The following is a 21,640-nucleotide window of genomic DNA, read 5'->3' on the forward strand; positions in this document are numbered from 1 at the left end:
CAAAGTCTCCCTGTCTCCATTCACAAAGCAGAAGACTCTGTCACCAGTACCACAACCATCTGGATCCAATCTTTCCTTTAATACTTTGCTCTGCTCAGGGTAACAGACTCTTCTGGTGCAAGTTCATTCTATCTGACTTTTCTGTGACCAAAATAAATTTTATCTGGAGTAATACATTGGGGGAAAAAAAACCCCAGGCATTTTTCTCTGAAGCAGACACTTAATGAGTCTAGTGGTATGTCTCACTTCTTTCTTCTCACCCTCTTAGACAAAAAACAGACTACTGCATTTTCAGGTGTCCTGTCAATATATATATGCAACATATATGAAGCACCAACAGATAACAGAATTTGTTTCATATTGGGGGTTTCAAAAAATTCTCTAAATATAGTATATTCTTATTATACAAACCTACAAGACCAAGCCTACAAGACCAAAGGACCTCACAGTTCAGTGAAGTATGCCGATAGGCAAAGTAAGCCAAACAAACATCTTTTAGTGGTTTTAAATGTGTTCCAAACAATCCAAGTTCCTTTGCTTGTTTTTCTTTCTATTTCTTTTCTCAATCTTTTAGGAAGAAGTTTTCTAAACCAATTTATATACACTATACAATAACAGTGTTTCAGTAACTCAAATACTGTGTATTGTTACAATGGTCTGTTGCTATCCTTAGCAGAACAATTTGCCTATTCATAGTTCACATATGAGCAGCACTAAGAAGGTAGGACACCATGTGAGCTCCATTCCCCAGACATTCCCTTTGGTCCATAGAAGACAGTTCCAGCATCTTCCATTACAATGTTGTTATCAATAAGAATCTTCCATAAATGTTTTTTCTTATATTAAATTACTTCCCGAGGACAACTAAAAATCATTGTTTTAAAGACTTAAACTTAACATACTCTAGAACTGTAGTACCTTATATGCAAGAATATTAACTCCCCAAACAATAGCCTTCTTTCTAACCCAAATTTAGAACATGTATACTCGAAGTCACAAGGCTGATGACCTCTAATACATATATTAATCATCTTATCCAACAATAAAATACCACAGAAGAAAGTTTGCCAAAATAAAAATGGGAATATTTATTATCTCTTCTACTAAAGCAATGCGGATCTTTTGAGATTATACATTGGTCTTTGCAAATGTTTCTACAGCTAAATTCATACTTTTCAATTTTGTAAAAAAATCAGACACATACTTCATAAAAACAAAGACGCAGGGTATGTCACTGAACAATTGGATAGTATTATAATTGTTAGTAGGTATGAGCAAAGAAAGCTCATGCTTATACTTAAACTCTGGCATTTGTATCATTACCCTACATTGAAGTGGGACAAAATGGGTACATTTTCCTTGCACATTTTTAGGTTGACTTACTAAGCTTTCAGAAATCAGACAGACTGTTAAATACTGAATTTGACCAAGAGAACCTAAACATTATTTAGCAGTACTACATGCACAAGATGCAGGGGAAGGAAGAAAATTAGACCCGTGCATACAGTACAAGACAAACTGTTACAATTGTCAAATGTGTGCTGGACAAAATTTAAAGTTTATGAAAAGTTTTATTTGTTGTCATGAAAACAGTTTCAGAAGTACATAATTGTATGTATTTTGCAAAGTCATCTTCACTTGGCCTCCTGAACTTTCTTGGCATTCTGTTTTTCTTTTGCCTAGAAAACAGAGGGAGATGATGTTAAGCTCTGATAAGACAAAGATCTTTTTGGAGCTCTGAATGACTACTCATTACATTTCTAAACATTCAACAAAATATGCTGAGGAAAGAGGCATTTTAAATGTAAATTTAGACCCTTCAGAAGTGTCCTCCTACTATTTTACTAGGTTCATATATATAAGAAATTGTAAGATTAGGTAACTTCCATAAGGGAAAAGGACAGGTCAAAACCCCCACTATTTTTAAAACATAATCTAACCTTCATTTTTCATACCTCCATATTCTTTTCATTTAACATAGAAATAACTCTTCCTAATGAAAACATTTTATGTCACAAGAAAACACTGCATTCAGATATACTGATTTTCACAAATTAAACTCTGAAGCAACCAAGATCTTAGTTTTTTAGATCTTTCAAAAGAGCAGAGTGAAAAAAAAACCAACCCACCACCAAACCCCACAAGAGTTCCTAGCAAGATATTTGCAAACAGATTCTCATATAACTTGTATCAATTGACAGATAGTTCAAATTGACAAGGAACTAGCATTTTCTTCCTTATGAATTTAGTGAAAAAAGATTAGGCAAGAAGAGGGGACAATTCAGATGCAATACTAGCCATCTTTCTGTCAAAACATTTATTCATTCTGAATCAGACTGCTGCTTGTTACCACTTATTGAACAGAACTGGATCTAATTCAGTGATTTAGAATTAAGAACTATTATCACCAGCTGCTTGGGTCCACTGGAAATTTACTTGTAAAAGAAGCTTGATGGTGTTATAAGGAACAACTATTAACATGAAACTGGATTAAAACTCCTCAAGTTACCCAAAGAAGGAAAAGGTTAAAAACCAAATCCAAAAGTTAGTCTTATAAACTACTGGCCTGCAAACATACTTTCCTAAATAAATTCAGCTAAAGAATGTACTCATTAAATAATATTTAGCTCTTTTTTCATTATAATAATATAGAGATCCTTTCTCAGTGTGAGTTCAAAATTAGGGATACTGTCTATGGCACATGAGTAGATATGCAAGCCAGCACCAATCTCATTACAATTCAAGTACTCGACCAACTGTGCAATTTAGTAACTTTGCCAAAGTGACAGACACACTTTAATAATCTAGCCTTAATAAAAATCTTAATAGTAAATCAATATTAATAGCTGGACACCTTAAAAAGGAGAAAATAATGAGCCAGTAAAACAGTGTAAGAACACAGAAAAGAGAATGAATTTCAAACCACCTAAAATTACCAGAACCTCTGTGCAAAGACTGCCATCTAATGTTGACAGCTAGATAAATCAACAAAACTGACTTAAAAGTCCAGGTTGGCAAACAGGATCAATCTTGTACATGCACATCTGCATATGTATAGATTTAAATAATCTTCACTTCAAAAAGAGATATCAAGATAGTATGAGGAACTCTAACATATACTAACTGGAGCTACACATCACAATTTTAATAGGTCTTTCAATTTCCTGTGTAGAAAAGCCCAAACCACATGTCTCTTGTATTGTAGTATCTTATGCCCTGTGATGTGATCATTTAGCTGATACTGAATTGCCTCTTCCTGTATCACCATTAGAAAAATTTGTTTAGCTTATCAAAGGGAAGATACAGTTTGCCTTTGCATAATAATGCAAAGTTGGTTGGTCCCACAATCTCCAATCTCCATTGGAATTGTGCCTCTTGAGAACTGCAAGGGACTATCAGGTAAACTAGCAATATATCTGAATGTAGCAGTTTAAATAAATCCATGCCATTTATGCTTCCAAGATATTTGACTGCATTTTTAATTTTAAGTAGAAGGTATGAAGACTTATACTAATACACTGTTTCTTAAAAGTCAGCTAAGAAATACTCACTTTTTCTACTAAGGGTATTAACTGTTGGTGCTCTGCTAGAGTCTTTAATAATTCCATAATGAAAGGCAGGTAGTTATGTTTTCTTCTAATATTTTCGATCTAAAAATAAATTAAAAGCATTAACAGAATTATTATAAGGCTAAACAGGGATTTTTCCCATCCCTGTTGTCCACCCTCTCCCCAAAGAGCTGGAGTTATTTTTAAATTTCAGCCAGCTAAAAATAAAGTTGAAGCAATAAAATTCCGAGCACATGGTGAGAAAGCATATGCCAGATGAATTTACTGCTTAAGGCACAAATTCTCCTTATGGTCTTTTGTCATACTAGCTGAAAAATGCTCAATGATTAAGTAGTTTATATGGTTTAGCCACTGCTTTAACACTGGCAAGAACTATTATCTAAACTATTCACTTTTTTTTTCCTCAACTTAAATTGCAGCTCGACCTATGTTTTTTCACAGTCCCCTGTGTAGTTGTGGCCTCAGCCTAGGCTGAAGACTTAAACATTCTGTAACGTAAAAGCGTAACTATTTTTGTTATAGTAAACACTTTGCAGCTTCTACAATGGTTCAGTCCTTCAGAAAAGTAGGAGATTGCTTGTTTTTTCAGCTGAGAGGAATGACCTCCACAGACCCCAAGTAGATACCCTAACATAAACAAAATGTGGACTTTTAAGCAGTTTCCACAATATTTCCACATACAATTAGAAACTTTAAGGGGTTTTGCCTCCCCCATTTAATTTGTTTGCTTACTCTCCTGCTTGGTAAAGCACATGCTTTGGTTGTTTGTCAGTTTTTTGTTTGTTTGGTTGGTTTTTTTAATAGTTTCTTGAATTGCATCCTGATGTTGTGGAACAGCATGTAGTGACACTGCTTTAGAGACAGATAACAGTAACACTTCGCAACACATGTACTGTAGAAATATATTTGAAATTATCATTAGAATTATTGAAGTCTTAGTATGTACTTTCTAGAAACTAATGAAAACATTTCTTTCATTTTTAGTGAAAGAACACAAAACCTAGTAAAAACATTTCTTCGATTTCTTTATCCTTTGATATATACAACTTTTATTTTAAAACGAATTTTTAATCTAGCCACTTTCTATACCCCCTCTAAAAATAGGTTAAGGGATTAAAACACTAAATAAATAAATAAATAAATAGGTTACCCAGCTTTTTTTCCCCTCAAAACATTCCTGCTTTTTTCCCCCCTCAAAACATTCCTTTAGAAGTACTTGGGAATTATCAAAAAGGTTGCAAGTGATGATCTCAGAGAAACTTTCCCATATTTCATTTTCATTAATACCATGTCATTTCAAAGAATGATGCACTTTCAGTGCACACACATGAAGTACTTATTTAGGAAAACAAAGAACATGCCAGTTGTGTCTTCACTGCTTCCCACAGAGGAAAAGACAGCAGGTAAACTGTAACAAAAGAATAATTCAAGTACCCTATGAGAGCTTCTTCACTGAAAGCTATGTAAGTACCTATATGTCAGATTAGGAGATGTATGGGCAAACACAGAATGAATCTATACATGAAGTTCACAGAATCTCCCGATTAGCCTTCATTATCAACTGATGCATCAACATTCTTCGTTACTGACAATGAGACCCTGAAGAGCTTATATGAATGCTAACACATCAAAGTCCTTCTAGTAAAAACAAACAAAAAATCCTACTTAATAAGAGATCACTGGTACATACAGTAGTGTAACAAGCAACTCCAGCAAGCAAAGGCTGATCAGCCTTCAGAGGCACAGAGAGCAATTTCTTTGTAGGAGTTCTAGAACTCGCTGGGTTTAAAAAATATTTTAAAGTGAGAAAGATACAAAGACGTGGCAAAATGAAGGGAGCTACAGAGACCATTATAAACTGACTCGTAAGTCTTATGCTAAAAGAAAGCAAACTAGTAACTAACCTGCAAATTCAGGAATACAACATGAATTTATGTAACATTATCTTCTTAGTATCCATCCAATTCCTTCAAATTGCAACAGCTTCCCATAAATATAAAAGCTAACATTTTCTTACAACTTTTCAAATAGTTTAATCAGAAAAGCAAAGGCTACATACCTTATATCTTTTTAATTTTTGGTTCTCTTCTTCAATTAACATCTGGTATTTTGCAACTTCTGATTGTATAGAACTTAACATATTACTACTCTGATCTGTATCCATAGGCTCCTCCTTCCACAAAACAGAAAAAGTTAAATGGACAATGTTACTGCATTTTAATTTTTTTTTTCCAGTTAAAATAAGTCTTGTCTTAAGAGTATTTCTGTCACAGAAAGATTCAGTTTTGCTTACAGTTATAGGAACATTCAAGGAATTTCCACAGTTAGTTATAAGCAGATTAGCTCAGGTACTAGGAAAAGAATAGTTCCGCTACCACAGCAAATTAGTCAAGACAGACAGCCTCAATGACACAGTCATACTGTACCGAGTGCTCAAATTAACTCACTCAGAACTAAGCAGAGCTGCATCAGTGCATTCACACAGCACTGCATTGTGCGGGACAGATACATAGTAATCCTTCCCTGCCTTTTTTAGGGATACTCCACTTGGAGCAAGGAAAGAAGGAACAATAAAGAAAAGACACAGAATTGATATCAAAGAACTACTCCAGTAACTTAAATACCATGACCTACCTCTGCAAGTTGCTGCTGTAATTCTGCAATCCTCTGCTCATATATCATCTTTCTGTCAGATACAATAGCCATCAAGTTAAACCTTATCTCACCTTCACTGTATCTAGATGAGGAACAAAGCAAAAACCAAAACCAACAAACAAACAATAAAATCCACTTTAAAAATTAACATGACAACTCAAAAACCTCCTCCACAATTTCATTATAAGGGAATGCATCTGTGGAAAAAAAAAATCTAAATGGATCTATTAAATTAAGTTGTGCTACTGATCCAATTTTGCCACGAAATAAAATCAGACCTCAAATGAGCACTGTCCAATGTATAACTCGTAATAAACTCCTCTCCCAACATATTACTATTCCTGTTTGTGGTCACAAAAAATAAATACTGAAACTGTCCAAAAAAGAAAACAAAACATGATATAGTTGACAACTACTCTTGCACAAGACTGCTGCACACAATAGTTTTTAATTTCTCATTACTGCTACTTGTTAGAAAACATCGCAGACTTCTTCATACGTGAAAAGTACATTCAACAATTAGACTAGCAGGCCTTTCAGAGTTTAAATTCTCCAAATAAGATCTGGTAGTAATGTTTTGCTTATCAAAAAAAAGTCTTCAAGTAAAAGACTTTGGAAATTATTTTCTAAAAATGGTATAAAATCAACTTTATTTCTAACACATTTGGGGCTAGAGCTAAGAAGCAAGAAAACTTCTATAGTATGTTTTTCTAGCTTAAATTTCTAAAACAAGCCACATACCTAAGGAAAACTTGTTCTCTGTAAATACCAGCTGTATGGATATTATCTGGTATTTTCAATTATAAGCGCATACCCAAACTTTATCCATGGTAATGGCACCCTTAGTTTTCATTCACAAAGACACATGTCTGTCTAGCAGAGTTCATAATATTGCTCTGCCTTTTTCAGAGTACTAGTAGGATCTCTCTTCACTACACAGATACCTACTTCAATTAATCATACAGGAACACAGCGTATTTGAGACTTATCTATCACCACATTTGGATCATGTTGGGCAATAGGTTCTGAAGTCACACAGTGATATGCACACAAAAACGATGCATAAGCGCCATTCCTTAGAAATTCAGTTGAAAGCCTTTAAATTGAAGGAAATTAAGAATAAGGATTTTTTAAACATATAAAAGGTGCTATATTTTAAAAGCATCATGACCATTTACTTTTGTATACGTTTCTCTATGACGGGCCGTACAGCACTTATCCAGTCATCTTGATTGCATGCACCTAAAAAACACAAAGAAAAAATTAATCATTTTTGCAAAATTTATTGTGAATTCGAGATTTGTATACTTCAGGCTTATGCAGGAACTTCAGAGTAAGTAACAAGTTTTTTTCTTGCCAACTGCAGTCTCAAATTACTCAGGTGATTTTTTTTAGTAGGTGGAAAACACATTTTTTAATAACAATATTTAGATAATGTACTGGCCAAAGCAATGGAGCGAAACTGAATTTTGAGGGCATAAGCATCTAAAGTTTATTGATAACAACAAACAACATGGGGGGGAATTATGTAAGATTTTTATGACAAAGGAAATTAGTTGGTATGACAATATAAAAGTAGACAGCAAAAGAAAACAGTATGAATAGTTACAGTTGTTCCATTTAGACAAAATAAAGAGTTAATACTATGTAGATGCAATACAATGTTAAAAAGTCAGACACAGAAAAAAATATAAAATTATTTGATAGATAACTTGATTTTAAGATAAACAAGAGAATAGCTAAAGGTGATTTGGTAAGTTGATAATGACTCTCTAACAATTTCAAGACCTTAAAGCAAATGAAGAGACTCATCATCTTATGACCATAAAACTTATGTTACTGCTAGGTCTGCAGACTGTGTGGTGTCTCTAGCCAGACTAAAGATGAAATTCAGTAGCAAGCCATTACTCAGCCTAAAAATAAATACAACTATCAAGAAAATTGGGAAAACACATATTGAGATTATATCAGATTCAAAAGAAAGTGCAGACACATGATAGGCACTAGATGGCACACACACCGCAGGTTAAGAAAGATTAGAAAGACACAAAACAGGAACCAGTCTTACAGAGAATAAAACTATACTAAATTAGCTATTATTTTTTAAACCATTGGGATAATATTTGCTATCTAAGACGAAATAGGGCAGTGTGTAAACACCAGCCACATAATGTATAAAAAGCGTGTAGAGTCAGCTGTATAGATGCTCCTGCAAAAGAAACAAACAATAAAATAAATGGATAGTTTATAATCAACCTTGAAAAAAAATAGCTTTGAAAACATGACATGGGAATTGTCTTGGTTGACAATACCACAAAAAGGTAGATGTGGGGAAAAACACCAGCAAAAGGAATTGCACGCTATCAGTAAGGAAAGCCAAAAACATTACATAGTTTTACCAGGTTTTGTTAGAGACAGCACAGAACAACAATGTATTTCCTCAGGTGAGGAGAACAAACATCCACAGGAAGTGGGTTATATACATTTCTCTCTTGCAGCAAAACTATTAAGGTATTAGAATCCCACTGGTTTGCAAGGCCAGTTCATTTGAATGCTGAATGAAAGGAGAGAATCAGAAACGTGGAGCAAGCAGAAAGAAAATTCCTTTTTCAGACCGACAAAAAAAACCCCAATATAGAAGACTACAATGTAGTACTACCCTGAATACCACATTAAGAAAACTTTAAAGATATGCTTTATTTTAATAAATAACTTGGTTTGATCCTATAACATACAACCAATTTGTTGCAATAAGCTATTGTTAAAATGAACCATGTTCAGAAAAAATACAGAATGTTACCTAAATCAATTGGTCCTTCCCTTAGCCCATCTAGTTCATATAGCCGTCCATTAACAGGAACATAGCTTACAAAGTGAAACGCATCTTCTTCTTTTGCTGAAGACTTTGCATCAAATTCAAACATCTGTTGTCTGCAAAGAAAATTTAAAAAAAATCTGAGATGAAAAAGAATTTGCTGAAATTCTGCCTAGATTTAAAACATGTGTTACCTGGCAAAACTGTTGTGAACTTGCCGAATCACTTCTGAGTTACTTAGTGCTAAACCTTTCATCTGAAAGTAAGCAACAAAATTAAATTGTAAGCCAACCTACATATAGCACTATAATACTTAAAATACAGAAAATAGTAGGCACTTACCGCAGCATCAAAACTTTGTGAAAATTCTTTAAATTCTGACAAAGTCTCTCCTAGATGGATATCTTGATGTACACAATTTAATAGCACACTTACTATGGCTTGAGTAGCACAAGCATTATTAATTACCTAGAAAAAAGTGTTGAGAATTTGTTCAGTACTTATGATAAAAAATTAATTTAAGCTGGGCAACATTTTTCATTACACACACTTTCCATGCTGATTTACATTAGAGCTTCACTCTAAAACAGGCAGCAAATCTAGTTCTGAGTAGCCACAGAAAACCTTTGCTGGAGGAGATTAACAAAATGAATACTGGATGGCTGTCACATACGATTAATTGATAAAAATCTCACCTCTACTTAGAAACTCTGTCATTCTACTGTCTCACCACCTTCCTGAGATGATTAATAAAGGACACAGAAGAAATACAGGAACCCTCTGATCTCAGTGGAAAAACAAATAAAGTACTATTCAAAGTAAGCTGCCCAAATCACATTATTATATAAGGTCTTAAAAAACCAAAAAAAGTCAACTCTCCCAAAGAGAATGTCCTTCAAATAATCAGAATTCCTACCAGGAGTAGAAGCTTGGAAAAATATTTGGGGCAATAAAGCACATTATGGAACCTAGAATTTTTATAAAAAGGTTGCGTTGAACAAAGAATTTCATATATCCTACGGATAAACTAATAAAATTCAGACGTGTTCCAAGATGTAAATATTTCTTTAAATGATGGTTTGCTGAATAATAAGCCATACAAATTTTCAGATTTTTCACTTTTCTTAATTTACAATATACCTATCCTTTTCAACCTAACATTCAAGTTACTAGTTTGTGTGACACTGTTCCTTAAGTGTTAAATATTCCATTTTTAGAAAGTATAAACAAGCCTCTTCATATTACAGCCATGTCTTTAATGTTGCTTTGTAATACCCAAACTACAGTATTTAAAGAGAGAGACTACAAGCATTATTATATATATATAATCTGAGATTTAATTAAAAGCACAGTAATCAAATAGTGTAAGGCCATAATACAAGAAAGACTTCATATTAGCAGTTTTTTCTTAGTGAGCTATAGGCTAGAAAAAATAATGTATCTTCAGTCTATGAGACTATTTTGCAATTGAAAATGCTACTTAAACCTTAGGACTGGGAGAGAGGATGTTGATTTTGTATTTAAAAAATGAAAATTATTTCAGGGCTGTGAACGCAAAACCACTTCCAACAAGAAAGGAGAAAGAAAAAAAAAAAGAAAAAACAACCAACTATTTTAGAAAGCTAGTCCTTAACAAAGGAAAACCTGCTATATTAATACTATAAGCCACAGCATATATTAATTTTCTATACTTCAGGGTGTTCTCAGTTCAGATTATGTCTGTATAGTGCAGATGATAAATAATAAAGCACTTCCTATTTTAAGAAAAATACAGTCTATTTGACTTCCTTGATTACAGTTTAAGTCAACTACACACGCAGAACAGATTACAGCAACTGAAACTCAAATTGCAGGTACTCAAGCTAAAGGCTAGAGTTCACATAATTACAAAATAAAGGACATAGAAGGAAAATCCATCAAAGGCAGTGAAATAATGAACAACAGCAGAAAAATTAAATCCCACAGACTACGAGAATGACATAATTTGAGAGAATTAATACTATAACGTAGGAAAGGGAACCAAGAACTCAAGACTCTGAGGTATGACTAGAGAATGGTATCAGAGGCAGTTGTAAAAGTAGCACTAGGATGACAGTAGGAAGATCCTAAGCAGATTAGAGTAGGCTAACCTGAAGCAGTGGTTACAAACGTTGTAATTAAGCTGATAGAGAAAGGAGAAAAATGGTAGAGAGACCTGTGGTGAAGAGCTATTAGAACAGTGCTATTACAATGAAGGCAGGGTCACTACAGCAAACTTCACTTGCTAAATGATAATACAGGACATTATAGGGAGAGAGAGCACTAAGTGCTAACTATTCTTACTGAAAAATCAAGATGGAATAATCAGTTGTTCTGGCAGACCGCTAACCCAATAATAGCTTCAAAAAAAGGGAAGGGAAATTAAGAGAGATTTTGTGCCTAGAGGCAAGATCAACACAGAAACTGTGTGTATCCTGTGGATACAGGAGCTTTAAACAACAGCAAAAACAGGAGGAAAAATTAAACTTGGCAGGGAATTTGTGGTCTCATCAAATATTTGTCTTCCAGCATAAATATATTTTTGTTTTCCAACTACAGTATGAGAGGAGTCTGTTTAAGTATATAAGGACCAAACTAAACAATCTTGCCTTACTGCTAGAGAACGATATGCAACAAATGCAGATCTTAGACCAGTGGCCCCCAGCTGTTGAAATGGAAATACATTATAGAACTACAGATACTCTTCAGGAAGTGAGAGGCAGGAGGTAAGGAAAAGGCAGCAAGAATAGTCCTGTAGCAGAGGAGTAAAAGCAAGTGCAGCTGATACGCATAAAAAGAGTGTGTTCCTGGACCTAAATGACATGACAGAACTACCAAGATGGAAAAAGGAGGTACCTAGCTAGTGGTAGTTCATGGGCAGGGTGAAGAGCAGAGAGTAAGGAGGTGGTGATTGCAGTACCAAATGTAGACGAGTGCAAGGTTTGTCACACAGCCACTTCAGCACTGCTATACACACACGCTGTCAAGTCTTTTGAGAAAGAAATTGGTCGGGATACCCATCTACCCTAATTTCCAATATATCTCTTACTTAAGGTGTCAGCATTGGCAGAAAACATTTCCTGCATTTAGATACCATGACAATATATGCAGGTTATCCCAGAAAGATTTTTATTTTGACTTGAGGAAACTTAAGAGGATTTTCTATATTTGTCCAGAAATACCAACATTTGCCTGTATATTGCTGCCCAGGAAGTCCTGGTGAGATATTTGATTGATCAATATTCAAGACTCCAGCTTAAAGCAGATACCCATATTTGAAAGATTTTGCTAGCAATGCTACAAGGTGTATCTAATATTTGAAAGAAAATAATATATATACAGACATATATGCACATTAGTGAGATGATTTAAAAAAAACTGAGAAGATTGCCATATCATCAAGTGAAGCTTAGCTTAAAACAAACAAAGGAACCACTTGAATAGGCTACTCTGGTACACTCCTAAATTAAGGTGCATAACTTCATAAGCATGCACCTTTCCCTAAGGATCCAATCCAAGTTTCTGGATCAACTTAAGGCTGAAGCACTTCAAGCTCTTGACTCTTGAATCGGATGGATTTTGTATTTTGTTTTTCAAAAAGCTGTGGACAACCCTGTGCTGCAACTGGTAGTATAATCAGCAAATCTCTGGGGTTCACTCACTAAGCATCCCAATGTTACAAATCAGTTGGCTTCACAAAGCTCAACATGAAAAATTCAGCATTAGGACAAAGTTCCAAAACTTATTCTTGTTTAAAAACTCTATCTAATTTTATTCATTTATTTCTATTCTTTTGGAATAAAGATATAATCTTCCTATAGCTATATTCAATTACGGAAAATCTCTTTCTGACTTCGACTACATGTGTTTCAAGTTCACTTTACTTCTTGTAAGTCGTTATCCCAAGTTTAGCTTTAACAAGGATATCTGGTCTATGTTAATGTTACCAAACCTGAAAATGTCAAAAATTTTGAGTTTGAAATCAACTGAAGTATTGGAAATGTTGAAAAAAAAATACTTATAATGTGCTTCCATTAGTGGCACAAAGATAACTAAACATCAATGTTTTGTTATTAACAGTAACATTTAGAAGATCCTCCTTCTGAAGGTATACAGATTTTATTCCCAATTAATGAAGTTAATGTTTTATTATCACAATTGTAATGTTCTATCATCACAATGAAGCATAAAATGGCATAAAACAAAGGTATGATACCAACACTTCAGTAATAAAACCTGGTTTGTTAAACTAAAAAATTTTAATATGTAAGTCTGCAACAATGGCATTCTTTTTTGTCAAGAGACACTTCCATTTCTGCAGTGATCAGCACAGAATACAGCTATTCAAAACAGTACTGAAGATAGCTGAATACATTGAGTGTTACAATTGTGTAGCCACTGTGTGTAAAAATAACAGCAAGGGCCTACTTAAGCAACACAGAAATCAGAAATTCAGAGTTAAGGCTGAAATTGTATCCTTAACTCACCTCATTGTGCCTAGGTATTCTAGCTCATAGGGTATGTAAGATCATCCAGAGTTCTGTGGCCTCAAATAGAGGACTAAATCATACCTAGGCATAATAGGGAGGCCAAATTTAACATGAGTGCACATAGAAGTGACCATTAAAAAAAAAAAAAAAAAAATCCTTTAATATGCATGCATATTAGACTTTAAAATTCAACCCCCCAACATACTTGTGATTTAACTTTGAACAAGATCTCGTTGTCATCTGGAATTCAACTACAACATCACTATGAAAGTGGGTATGAATAAAATGTGAGTGTCACAAACTTTTTATCAAAATTGTGTTTTCTTGCAATTTTAAAGATGTTTTGCTGGGAAGTTTGAGAGCTGTAGCCTTTTACATCTAACTAAAGTTCCCTCCCTCCAAATGAAACAATTTTTAAGATGGAACATTTAATTAAAATTGAACAGAAACAGAGCCATGCTGTAACAGCATAATTTAGTTCCCATATGTCCTGGTTTCAGCTGGGATAGAGTTAACTGTCTTCCTAGTAGCTGGTACGGTGCTATGTTTTGAGTTCAGTATGCAAAGAATGTTGATAACACACTGATGTTTTCAGTTGTTGCCAAGTAGTGTTTAGACTAAAGTCAAGGATTTTTCAGCTTCTCATGCCCAGCCAGCGAGAAAGCTGGAGGGGCACAAGAAGTTGGCACAGGACACAGCCAGGGCACCTGACCCAAACTGGACAACGGGGTATTCCATACCATGTGACGTCCCATCTAGTATAAGAACTGGGAAGTGGGCACAGGGAATCGCCGCTCAGGGGACTAGCTGGGTGTCGGTCGGTGGGTGGTGAGCAATTGCACTGTGCATCATTTGTACATTCCAATCCTTTCATTATTGTTGTTGTCATTTTATTAGTGTTATCATTATCATTATTAGTTCCTTCTTTTCTATTCTATTAAACCATTCTTATCTCAACCCATGAGTTTTACTTCTTTTCCCAATTTTCTCCCCCATCCCACTGGGTGGGGGGGAGTAAGCGAGCGGCTGCGTGGTGCTTAGTTGCTGGCGGGGGTTAAACCACGACACCATACTATATTGTTGTTACATATTAAGAGTTACTTAGTCTTGCTCATACAGGATTCAGAATGACACTTAAAAACTTCTCTGCAGTAAACCAGATTGTACCAGATCTCTTTAGATGGTAACATTTAAAAGAAATTGTATGGGAAAGGAAAGTGAGCCAAAGACTTCTTGAGATTTTTAGGGCTCCAGTGTCATGTCAGTTTTAAAGATATAGATCAACAGACCAATAATCTTAAATGTCATAAAAATGTTGCTAACCCAGAAAACAAATTTGTATTTGTTCTTGGTTTCTAGTCTACAAATGAACATATGGTTATTTTACTTATCGCTTTTGTAATTAAGAAAAAAAGTCTTGACATCTGAAAAAGATTCTTGAAAGATAACAAAACCCCATCCTCAAAGCCACCATAAAATTGGACTTAAAACATGCATAGAGAAAAAACAAAAGGCACATGAGCCCAGTTGCATGATAGCTGGGAGGAGTTGCTATTTTACAACAGAAATATTTAATATTAATGATTGTCTTCCCTTGTGCTCCTGGGTGACTCAGAAGGATTCACAGACTGCAGTTTCAAGAAATGCAACAACCTCAGCACTACTATAAAGAAACTCCTGTTCTCTCTCTGTCACTTATCTTTTACCAGCTTTGGCCTGTACAGACTCACTGAACAAATATATCTCACAATGTGGCAGGAGACCAGCCCAGAAAATACACATAGAGAATCTACAGAAAACTCCTGGCTGATGAGCTGCACTGACTCACGGAAATTCAATGAGCAGCTGAGCCATTGCAAGAGAGGAACAGAAGTATGAAGTCAAAAGGAGACAGGTTGGGAGAACCAAGACATCCTCCTCTCATCATCATCAAATCATCAGATCAGCCATTTTCTTGAGAAAACACTATCAGTCCTCAAAACATAGCTTGTGAAGTTGGATCTCTAACTAAGGTTAACCTCCTCCAATGTGAAAGTTACCAGAGCTAAACTGGTATTACAAATCCCCCCAAAACATCAAAACCAGTTTTCTTGAGCTTATCTATTGACTTTTAATTTTAATTTCTTTGTGACTATTTCACTAGTTTTTCAGTCACAATACCTCAGTCCAGGCAAAACTGAACTGACATGAAACACGAGCATAAATGTCTACAAGAAATGTTTTGATTTTGCTAAGCCACTGCACTTGACTAACAGACAATACTAGAACACAAAGAAGATATTCTAATTTTAAACTCTTTGAAAGTTACTTCTGAAACATATATTCCATGCCATCAAGTGGCATAACTAGGTACTACTATTTTAAAATAGTGAACACTTCTAGAAATCGCTTTCCATGCTGAAATTCATGAATTCTTAGAGTCACTTCAGCACACCTTCCTTAAAGGCAGCAGGTGAAGGAGGGGGAAGACTACAAAGTTCCTACACCTCTACGAAGAGGTTTCAGGCTTAAGAAAACAGTAAAATATAAATGCTTCAAAGAAAACTACAAAATAAAGAAGACTTTTCATTGTTAACCTTTAATTTTCTGGTTTTGTTAGCAAGTCTAACATTATCCAAATTTTCTGATGTACCTTCTGCAATCCCAACTTAAAGCTCAACAAAGCTCCTCTTGGCTACTTACTTTTAAACACAGTGTCATGCTTTAAAAAGGGAAGTGGGGAGTGGAGGGAAAAAAAAAGCAAAAGAAGCAGAGCAACCAGACAAATGCTCTGAAACTTTTAAGCATCCAAAAGAACAGCAATTCTGGGAGAACCTCATCTACTCACATGAAACAAGAAAGATTAAATCCCTTGAGTAAGGGTAAATCTGCCTTCATCTTAAAAAAAACCTCTCTAGATTCCTATCAGGATAGTTTCCTCCTGCCACACAACTACCCTTCGAAAGTTATATCAAGGATTTTCCCTGAGGTTCTTTGCATCAAGGCTACTCTGTAGCCACAGCCTACTGATCACTAACAGTATGCTTGATCAAGTAGAAATCACAACCTAAACCAATGTCTATCAGCCCTATCAAACTATAAAGACATTTGGCAAACTACTGCTGATCATTGTATCATGAGAATGGTGGACACTGCTTGGCAGGATTCAAGAGCTGCAGAAGGTGAAGAATGAAGAAAACAGTATTAAAAAAGACCAAGAAATAAAGTCATCTACAATAGCAGGTAACAGCAGGGTGATTATAAAAGAAACAAATTAAAGATTATTATCTGCAAAACAGAAGCACATGTACAGTGTAGCCAGGAGAGCTATAGATATACCTAATGTTTCCATTGTTTTCTATTTCTATATTTTTAGCTACAAGTGTGTGGAGACTTCTTTATATCCTGAAATTTACATACAAAACACTTCTGCACTTGTGGGGGAAAAAAACACCCAAACCAACAAAAAAATCCAAAACACAAAACCAACAACCAGTCTATGTGTCAGTCTTCATAGAAAGCCTAATAATTTGCCCTTTGAGATAAATGCTTTGTAATTAATACATGTAGGGTTACACTTCTTGTTTGGACTGTTACATTTATCACTGTTTGAGAAGCAGGTCTTGAAAAGAGCTAAAAACATTTATTAAACACTCCTACTTTCATTCTGGTTACTCTCTCTTGCTTGCAAACAATATGCACAGCAGCCTGCCAAAGCAAAGCTAACACGAAATTTCAGTACTATTTGGTATTTAATAAAACACAACAGATTACATAAGCAAAACCAATTTTTCCTGTAATTTCTCATTTAAACTCACTTTTCTGATTTAAATACTTAAAACTTCCATGCCAAAATGGTCTGCAAATTCTTAAAGGAAAGTATTATCCTAGAGTTATACTTCCCTGGCTGCAAAGCATTTGAGAAACACAAGAAATAAAAACCAGACCAAACCAAACATTTCTTCCTAGAATTTGTTGAAAGTGGTTTCAAAAAAATAATTTGCTCATTCTGCTGAGAACATTTACCACATAATTATTGCGCAGACGAGCGAGTCACTCTTATGGGAGAGGGCTGACAAATAAGTAAGAGCTTTACTCTTCCATACCTGATGATATTTTTGTCTGACTTGACAGATCAAACTGATTTGCTTTGTTAATCATCTTTTAATACACAGTTCCTACTCTCACAGAATTTGTTGAAGTCATTTAATCTTGTAAAATGTTAATTTTTGTATGCATACTAACAAAAATATAGTTTATTTTTCAGTACTAAAAGCTATGTTTCATGACATATCTAAGAAAAATACCGAACTTGCCTTACCTGTTTAGCAAAAAATATTGTATCCAGTCTGGAATCCTGGACAACAGAACCTGCTGGTTCCTCTCCAGGCTGCCACTTGAAGAGGAAAATCAGCCCATGTACTGGCCTAAAAAATAAAATTGATAGGGGGGGAAAAAAAAAAAAAAAAATATCACTTGTACTGATGAAAAATATCAAAGCCAGGAATCTCTACTATAATATAAGTGTATGCTGGTACAGTAATTCAGTTAATTATTTCTTTCTAAACATAGGGAATTTGAACTGAAATTTTCAGATGTGGTATTTAATTAGGCAGAACATACCTCAGGCTTCTTACCATATATGCTAAACAATCCCAATCTGAATTAGCATTTAGTCAGTAATTTTCAAAAGTCAGGACCAGTTTTCCTGGTTATTGTAACTATTACAGTTGTGCAACACTCACCTGAATTTTGTTAGTAATAAATCGCTATCAAAACATTTGTCAATCATACAAGAACTAGAACTAAAGTTTTGGTAATCGTTTTAGGCATAAATGAAATGTTCAAAAAGGAGTTCTCATGAAACTTCATGCTTTGAGTCATCTCTCTGCGAAGTAAGAGAAATACAGTTTTCTCTTCTACTAAAATTGTGTCTTGCTTTTCAGACTGCATGTCTTGTACAGTAAACACCTTTTACTGCATGTTGCACTGTATTTAGTATTCCCATAAAAAAAAATTATTAGTAAAGGAAACAATTCTTACAAAATCTACAGCTACATTAAAGCAAAACCTTATTCATCATATCAACCTGAATTTAGGGTCATTGCCACAGAGATGCCATAAAAGGTAAACATAGTACTGTACTGCATAAGAAACTTTTCCTAAGCTCTGGCCAGAAGTCTGAGACGTCTTTTTAAGCAGTGGGTCCACTGAGGGAATTTGAAAAAAATGCTACATGTTATTATATTCTTTAACTCCTAGTGTTTAAGTACTGTATATGTGCATGGGAAGGAAGCAAGCTGGTCATCACTCAAGACTAGAAAGATATACATCTGATAGCACAAGCAAACAAAGCTGTTACTTTATGAACAAAACAGGTAATGTTCTGATGAAGTATCATATGAAGTATATAGTGCAGGCAGCAAATAAACCACTTCTCAAGTAACATTTCTGCCATTCAGGTGTCACCTGTCAAGTATCTTCAGTCAGACCAAAATTCTAAAACTACATCTTCTGTACCAATTGCTACATCTTCTGAAAGATTAATTATACAAGTGTAGGATATCTGCACAGAAATAGAATATCGTCTGGGTTAGATGACATTTTCCTTTTAAAATCTTGTATGTGAATATGGATAACAACGCATCACAGACAAAACGGTAAAAGACTAATATCGACTAATGAGGGCAGGACTGTTCCACATGGTATCAGTCATTGTCAGTTATAACAAGACTGTTTGCCTTCACATGCACGTGGAAGTGGTTCTGCAGGAAAAACGAGTTACAAAAGCTACAAAAGTACAAAGTTACAAAGTACAGTAAGTTAATTTATTTAAGGCAACAGATGCAATTTCATGTTATGTGAGGAAGAAGGGAGATAAAGCAAGGAGCAGAAGTTTGTCAAAGAATTTATCAAAGGATTTATCAAAGGATATAATGCAAGCCAGTGAAAAAAATCACTAGAAATCTATTTTCACATTCTAGCTGCTGTTAGCATCTCTTTCCAAAACCAGAAAAGCTAGATTAAGTACCAAGGCATTAATAAAGAGTAATTTAATTGCCAGGTATTCAATTAAATCAAAATCCTAATGAACTTCTGTAGAAACTGAAAACAAAACAAACCAACCAACCAAAGAAAGCAAACAAAAAACTACCACCAAAAAGCCACCTGAGTTTAGTACACATTCTTTCAGTGACTTCAGACAAATGTGAATAAAAACCATGCAGATTAGAAAAGTGCCTTACTTCAATTTTTCAAAGTTCTCTGATTCCAAACTCCATATTTCTTCAACTTGTGCTCCTCTACAACCTGAAACAAGGAAAGATACAGGTTTCTTCAACTACCCCATCTAAAAGGGACACAGCCAGTAAAGACAGACACATGAAAGAACTATGGTAACTTTTACAACTTGTATGCCGAGGTTATGGAAAAGTCCATTTACAGGCTTTAACGCACCTTCACTACAAACACAAACAAGACAAATCAAGAGAAATTATTTCAGGAATTTCTCCTGTGTATGGTGATGTTGTCTTTATAACACAGATGCATTTAAAAAAGAAGCAGAGGAGATTAGCATATCTTTCATCACCTCATGTCCTTTGCTGTTTTTAAAGACATTGTCAGCTAGTCCAAAGCAGAACTTAAAACACTTAGCTCCAGAGAAAGACCCATATTAGTAGACTGAAAATACCATAAACAATACACTTAAGCAAGATGTTTGCCTAAGAGCCCCAAAACTTCAAATACTTAGTACATGGAAGATTAATCTATTAGTTCAATAGAAACACAAAAGTAGAAGCATGCCTGGTCGTCACTTCTGGGAAAAAATCGTGACAGAAATTATAAATCAATATAACCTAGCATAAAATCATTTTGCTTCTTTGGCCAAAATCCTGTGCAGACTTCTCTGTTGTTATAATCATACGAGCACAGTATTGCCGAAAATATTAAATGCAACTCAACATAAAATTTAATATTCTAAAAGCCAAAGCAGCCCCTTCCAGGCTACCCTGCCTACTGCCAAGCACCACAGTTCAGCGTGCTCACAGCCCTTTCTCGTCTGTAACATCCTCTCTCCTGGAGGCTTTGTAACCGAGTCAGCTGGCACAGGACCCAAACACGTATCTAGCCCTCTGCAAGCGCTGGGATTCTCCCCTACGCGGCATGCACTTATCAAGCTCTCCGGCAGAAGGTACGCGTGCCCTTGCTGATAGGACGGGCTCCTGCCCGCCCTGCCACTAGGCACCCACCGCCCTGAAACCGGGATCACCCCGGGCCGGGGCGGGGGCCTCACAGCTCCCCTCCGCCGAGAGGCCGGCCGCTGCCCGCGGTGCATACGTGCGGGCTGCTGGGAAGTACGGCACTGCCAGGTCGGCCCGAGGCCGGGACAGCCGCGCAGAGGTCACGAGAAGCGCGTTCATTCCCACTCGCGTCCGCTTACCGCCACGCTGCCAGCTTCCACAGCAGCACCTTTCGCGGCACTCCCGCACCCCTGCGGCAGCGCTCGCTCCGCTGGCGCGGCGCGCCGGGCCTCGGCCCGAGCCTCCCCTCCGCCGAGCCCCACGTCCCCTTCCCCGCCCGGCCCGGGCTCAGCCCGCCGGGGCCCGCGGTCCCATGCCCTAGGCCGGGAAACCGGGCAGCGCCCCGCGGGCGCGGCGGGCGGGCTGGTCTTGCACCCACGCGGGAACAGCCGCGGCCACCGCTTCTCCCTCACCGAAGCCCTTGATGAGCTCCGTGAAGACGCCCGGGTCGCTCTCCATGAGGCACCACTCGCCGGCGCTGCTGCCTCCCGACATGATGGCGGCGGCGGCCCGCGCGCTCCCTTAGGCTTGGCGCCGCCGCCGGCCGGCTAAGCCGCGAGGCCGAGGCACGCCGCTCCCTTCCCGGCAGGCCCCGCGGTCCGCGCAGCGCCTGTCATCTCTATGGTGAGGCGGGGCGGGAGCAGGAAACGGCGGCTGGGATTGGATCCGGGGCAGCCGCCTGCTGCTGGCGGCGGCACCGCCTGGGCCGCGGAGGGGCCGCGCCCCGGCCCTGCAGCTCCGCTGCTGTGGCGGTGGAGGGGCGGCGGGTGGAGGAGACCCCCTGCACCGCGGCAGGAAGCGGTTCCGGCTGCG

General features: G+C 36.7%; 1 protein-coding gene across 3 annotated transcripts; it reads right to left on the bottom strand.

The window, feature by feature from the left end:
- Positions 1-1,063: 1,063 nt before the first annotated feature.
- UCHL5 (ubiquitin C-terminal hydrolase L5) lies at positions 1,064-21,586 on the bottom strand. 3 transcript variants are annotated; one of them, XM_069789346.1, is made up of 12 exons: positions 21,363-21,586; positions 21,241-21,327; positions 19,772-19,835; positions 17,848-17,953; positions 9,382-9,507; positions 9,234-9,295; positions 9,025-9,155; positions 7,403-7,466; positions 6,204-6,306; positions 5,629-5,742; positions 3,552-3,650; positions 1,064-1,679 (listed from the first exon to the last, which is right to left on the bottom strand). In XM_069789346.1, exons 2-12 carry the CDS (start codon positions 21,320-21,322, stop codon positions 1,635-1,637), a joined length of 996 nt encoding a protein of 331 aa, XP_069645447.1. In that variant the 5' UTR covers positions 21,323-21,327; positions 21,363-21,586; the 3' UTR covers positions 1,064-1,634. The 3 variants fall into 3 exon arrangements, with proteins under 3 accessions (XP_069645447.1, XP_069645450.1, XP_069645449.1); XM_069789349.1 differs by lacking the exons at positions 21,241-21,327; positions 21,363-21,586 and adding an exon at positions 13,545-13,628; XM_069789348.1 differs by lacking the exon at positions 3,552-3,650 and having other exon boundaries at positions 21,241-21,586.
- Positions 21,587-21,640: the final 54 nt, after the last annotated feature.

Source organism: Haliaeetus albicilla, chromosome 8 (assembly GCF_947461875.1).
Source record: "Haliaeetus albicilla chromosome 8, bHalAlb1.1, whole genome shotgun sequence".
Lineage (NCBI taxonomy): Eukaryota > Metazoa > Chordata > Aves > Accipitriformes > Accipitridae > Haliaeetus > Haliaeetus albicilla.

Bases quoted from the DNA above. Each gene is read 5' to 3' on its own strand.
- UCHL5 (XM_069789346.1), bottom strand. From the start codon at position 21,322: ATGTCGGGAGGCAGCAGCGCCGGCGAGTGGTGCCTCATGGAGAGCGAC. The intron at 9,296-9,381 runs GTAAGTGCCTAC...GCTTACTTTCAG, and splicing joins CACAAAGTTTTGATGCTGCG to ATGAAAGGTTTAGCACTAAG. The intron at 6,307-7,402 runs GTAAATGGTCAT...TTCCTCATCTAG, and splicing joins ATAGAGAAACGTATACAAAA to ATACAGTGAAGGTGAGATAA.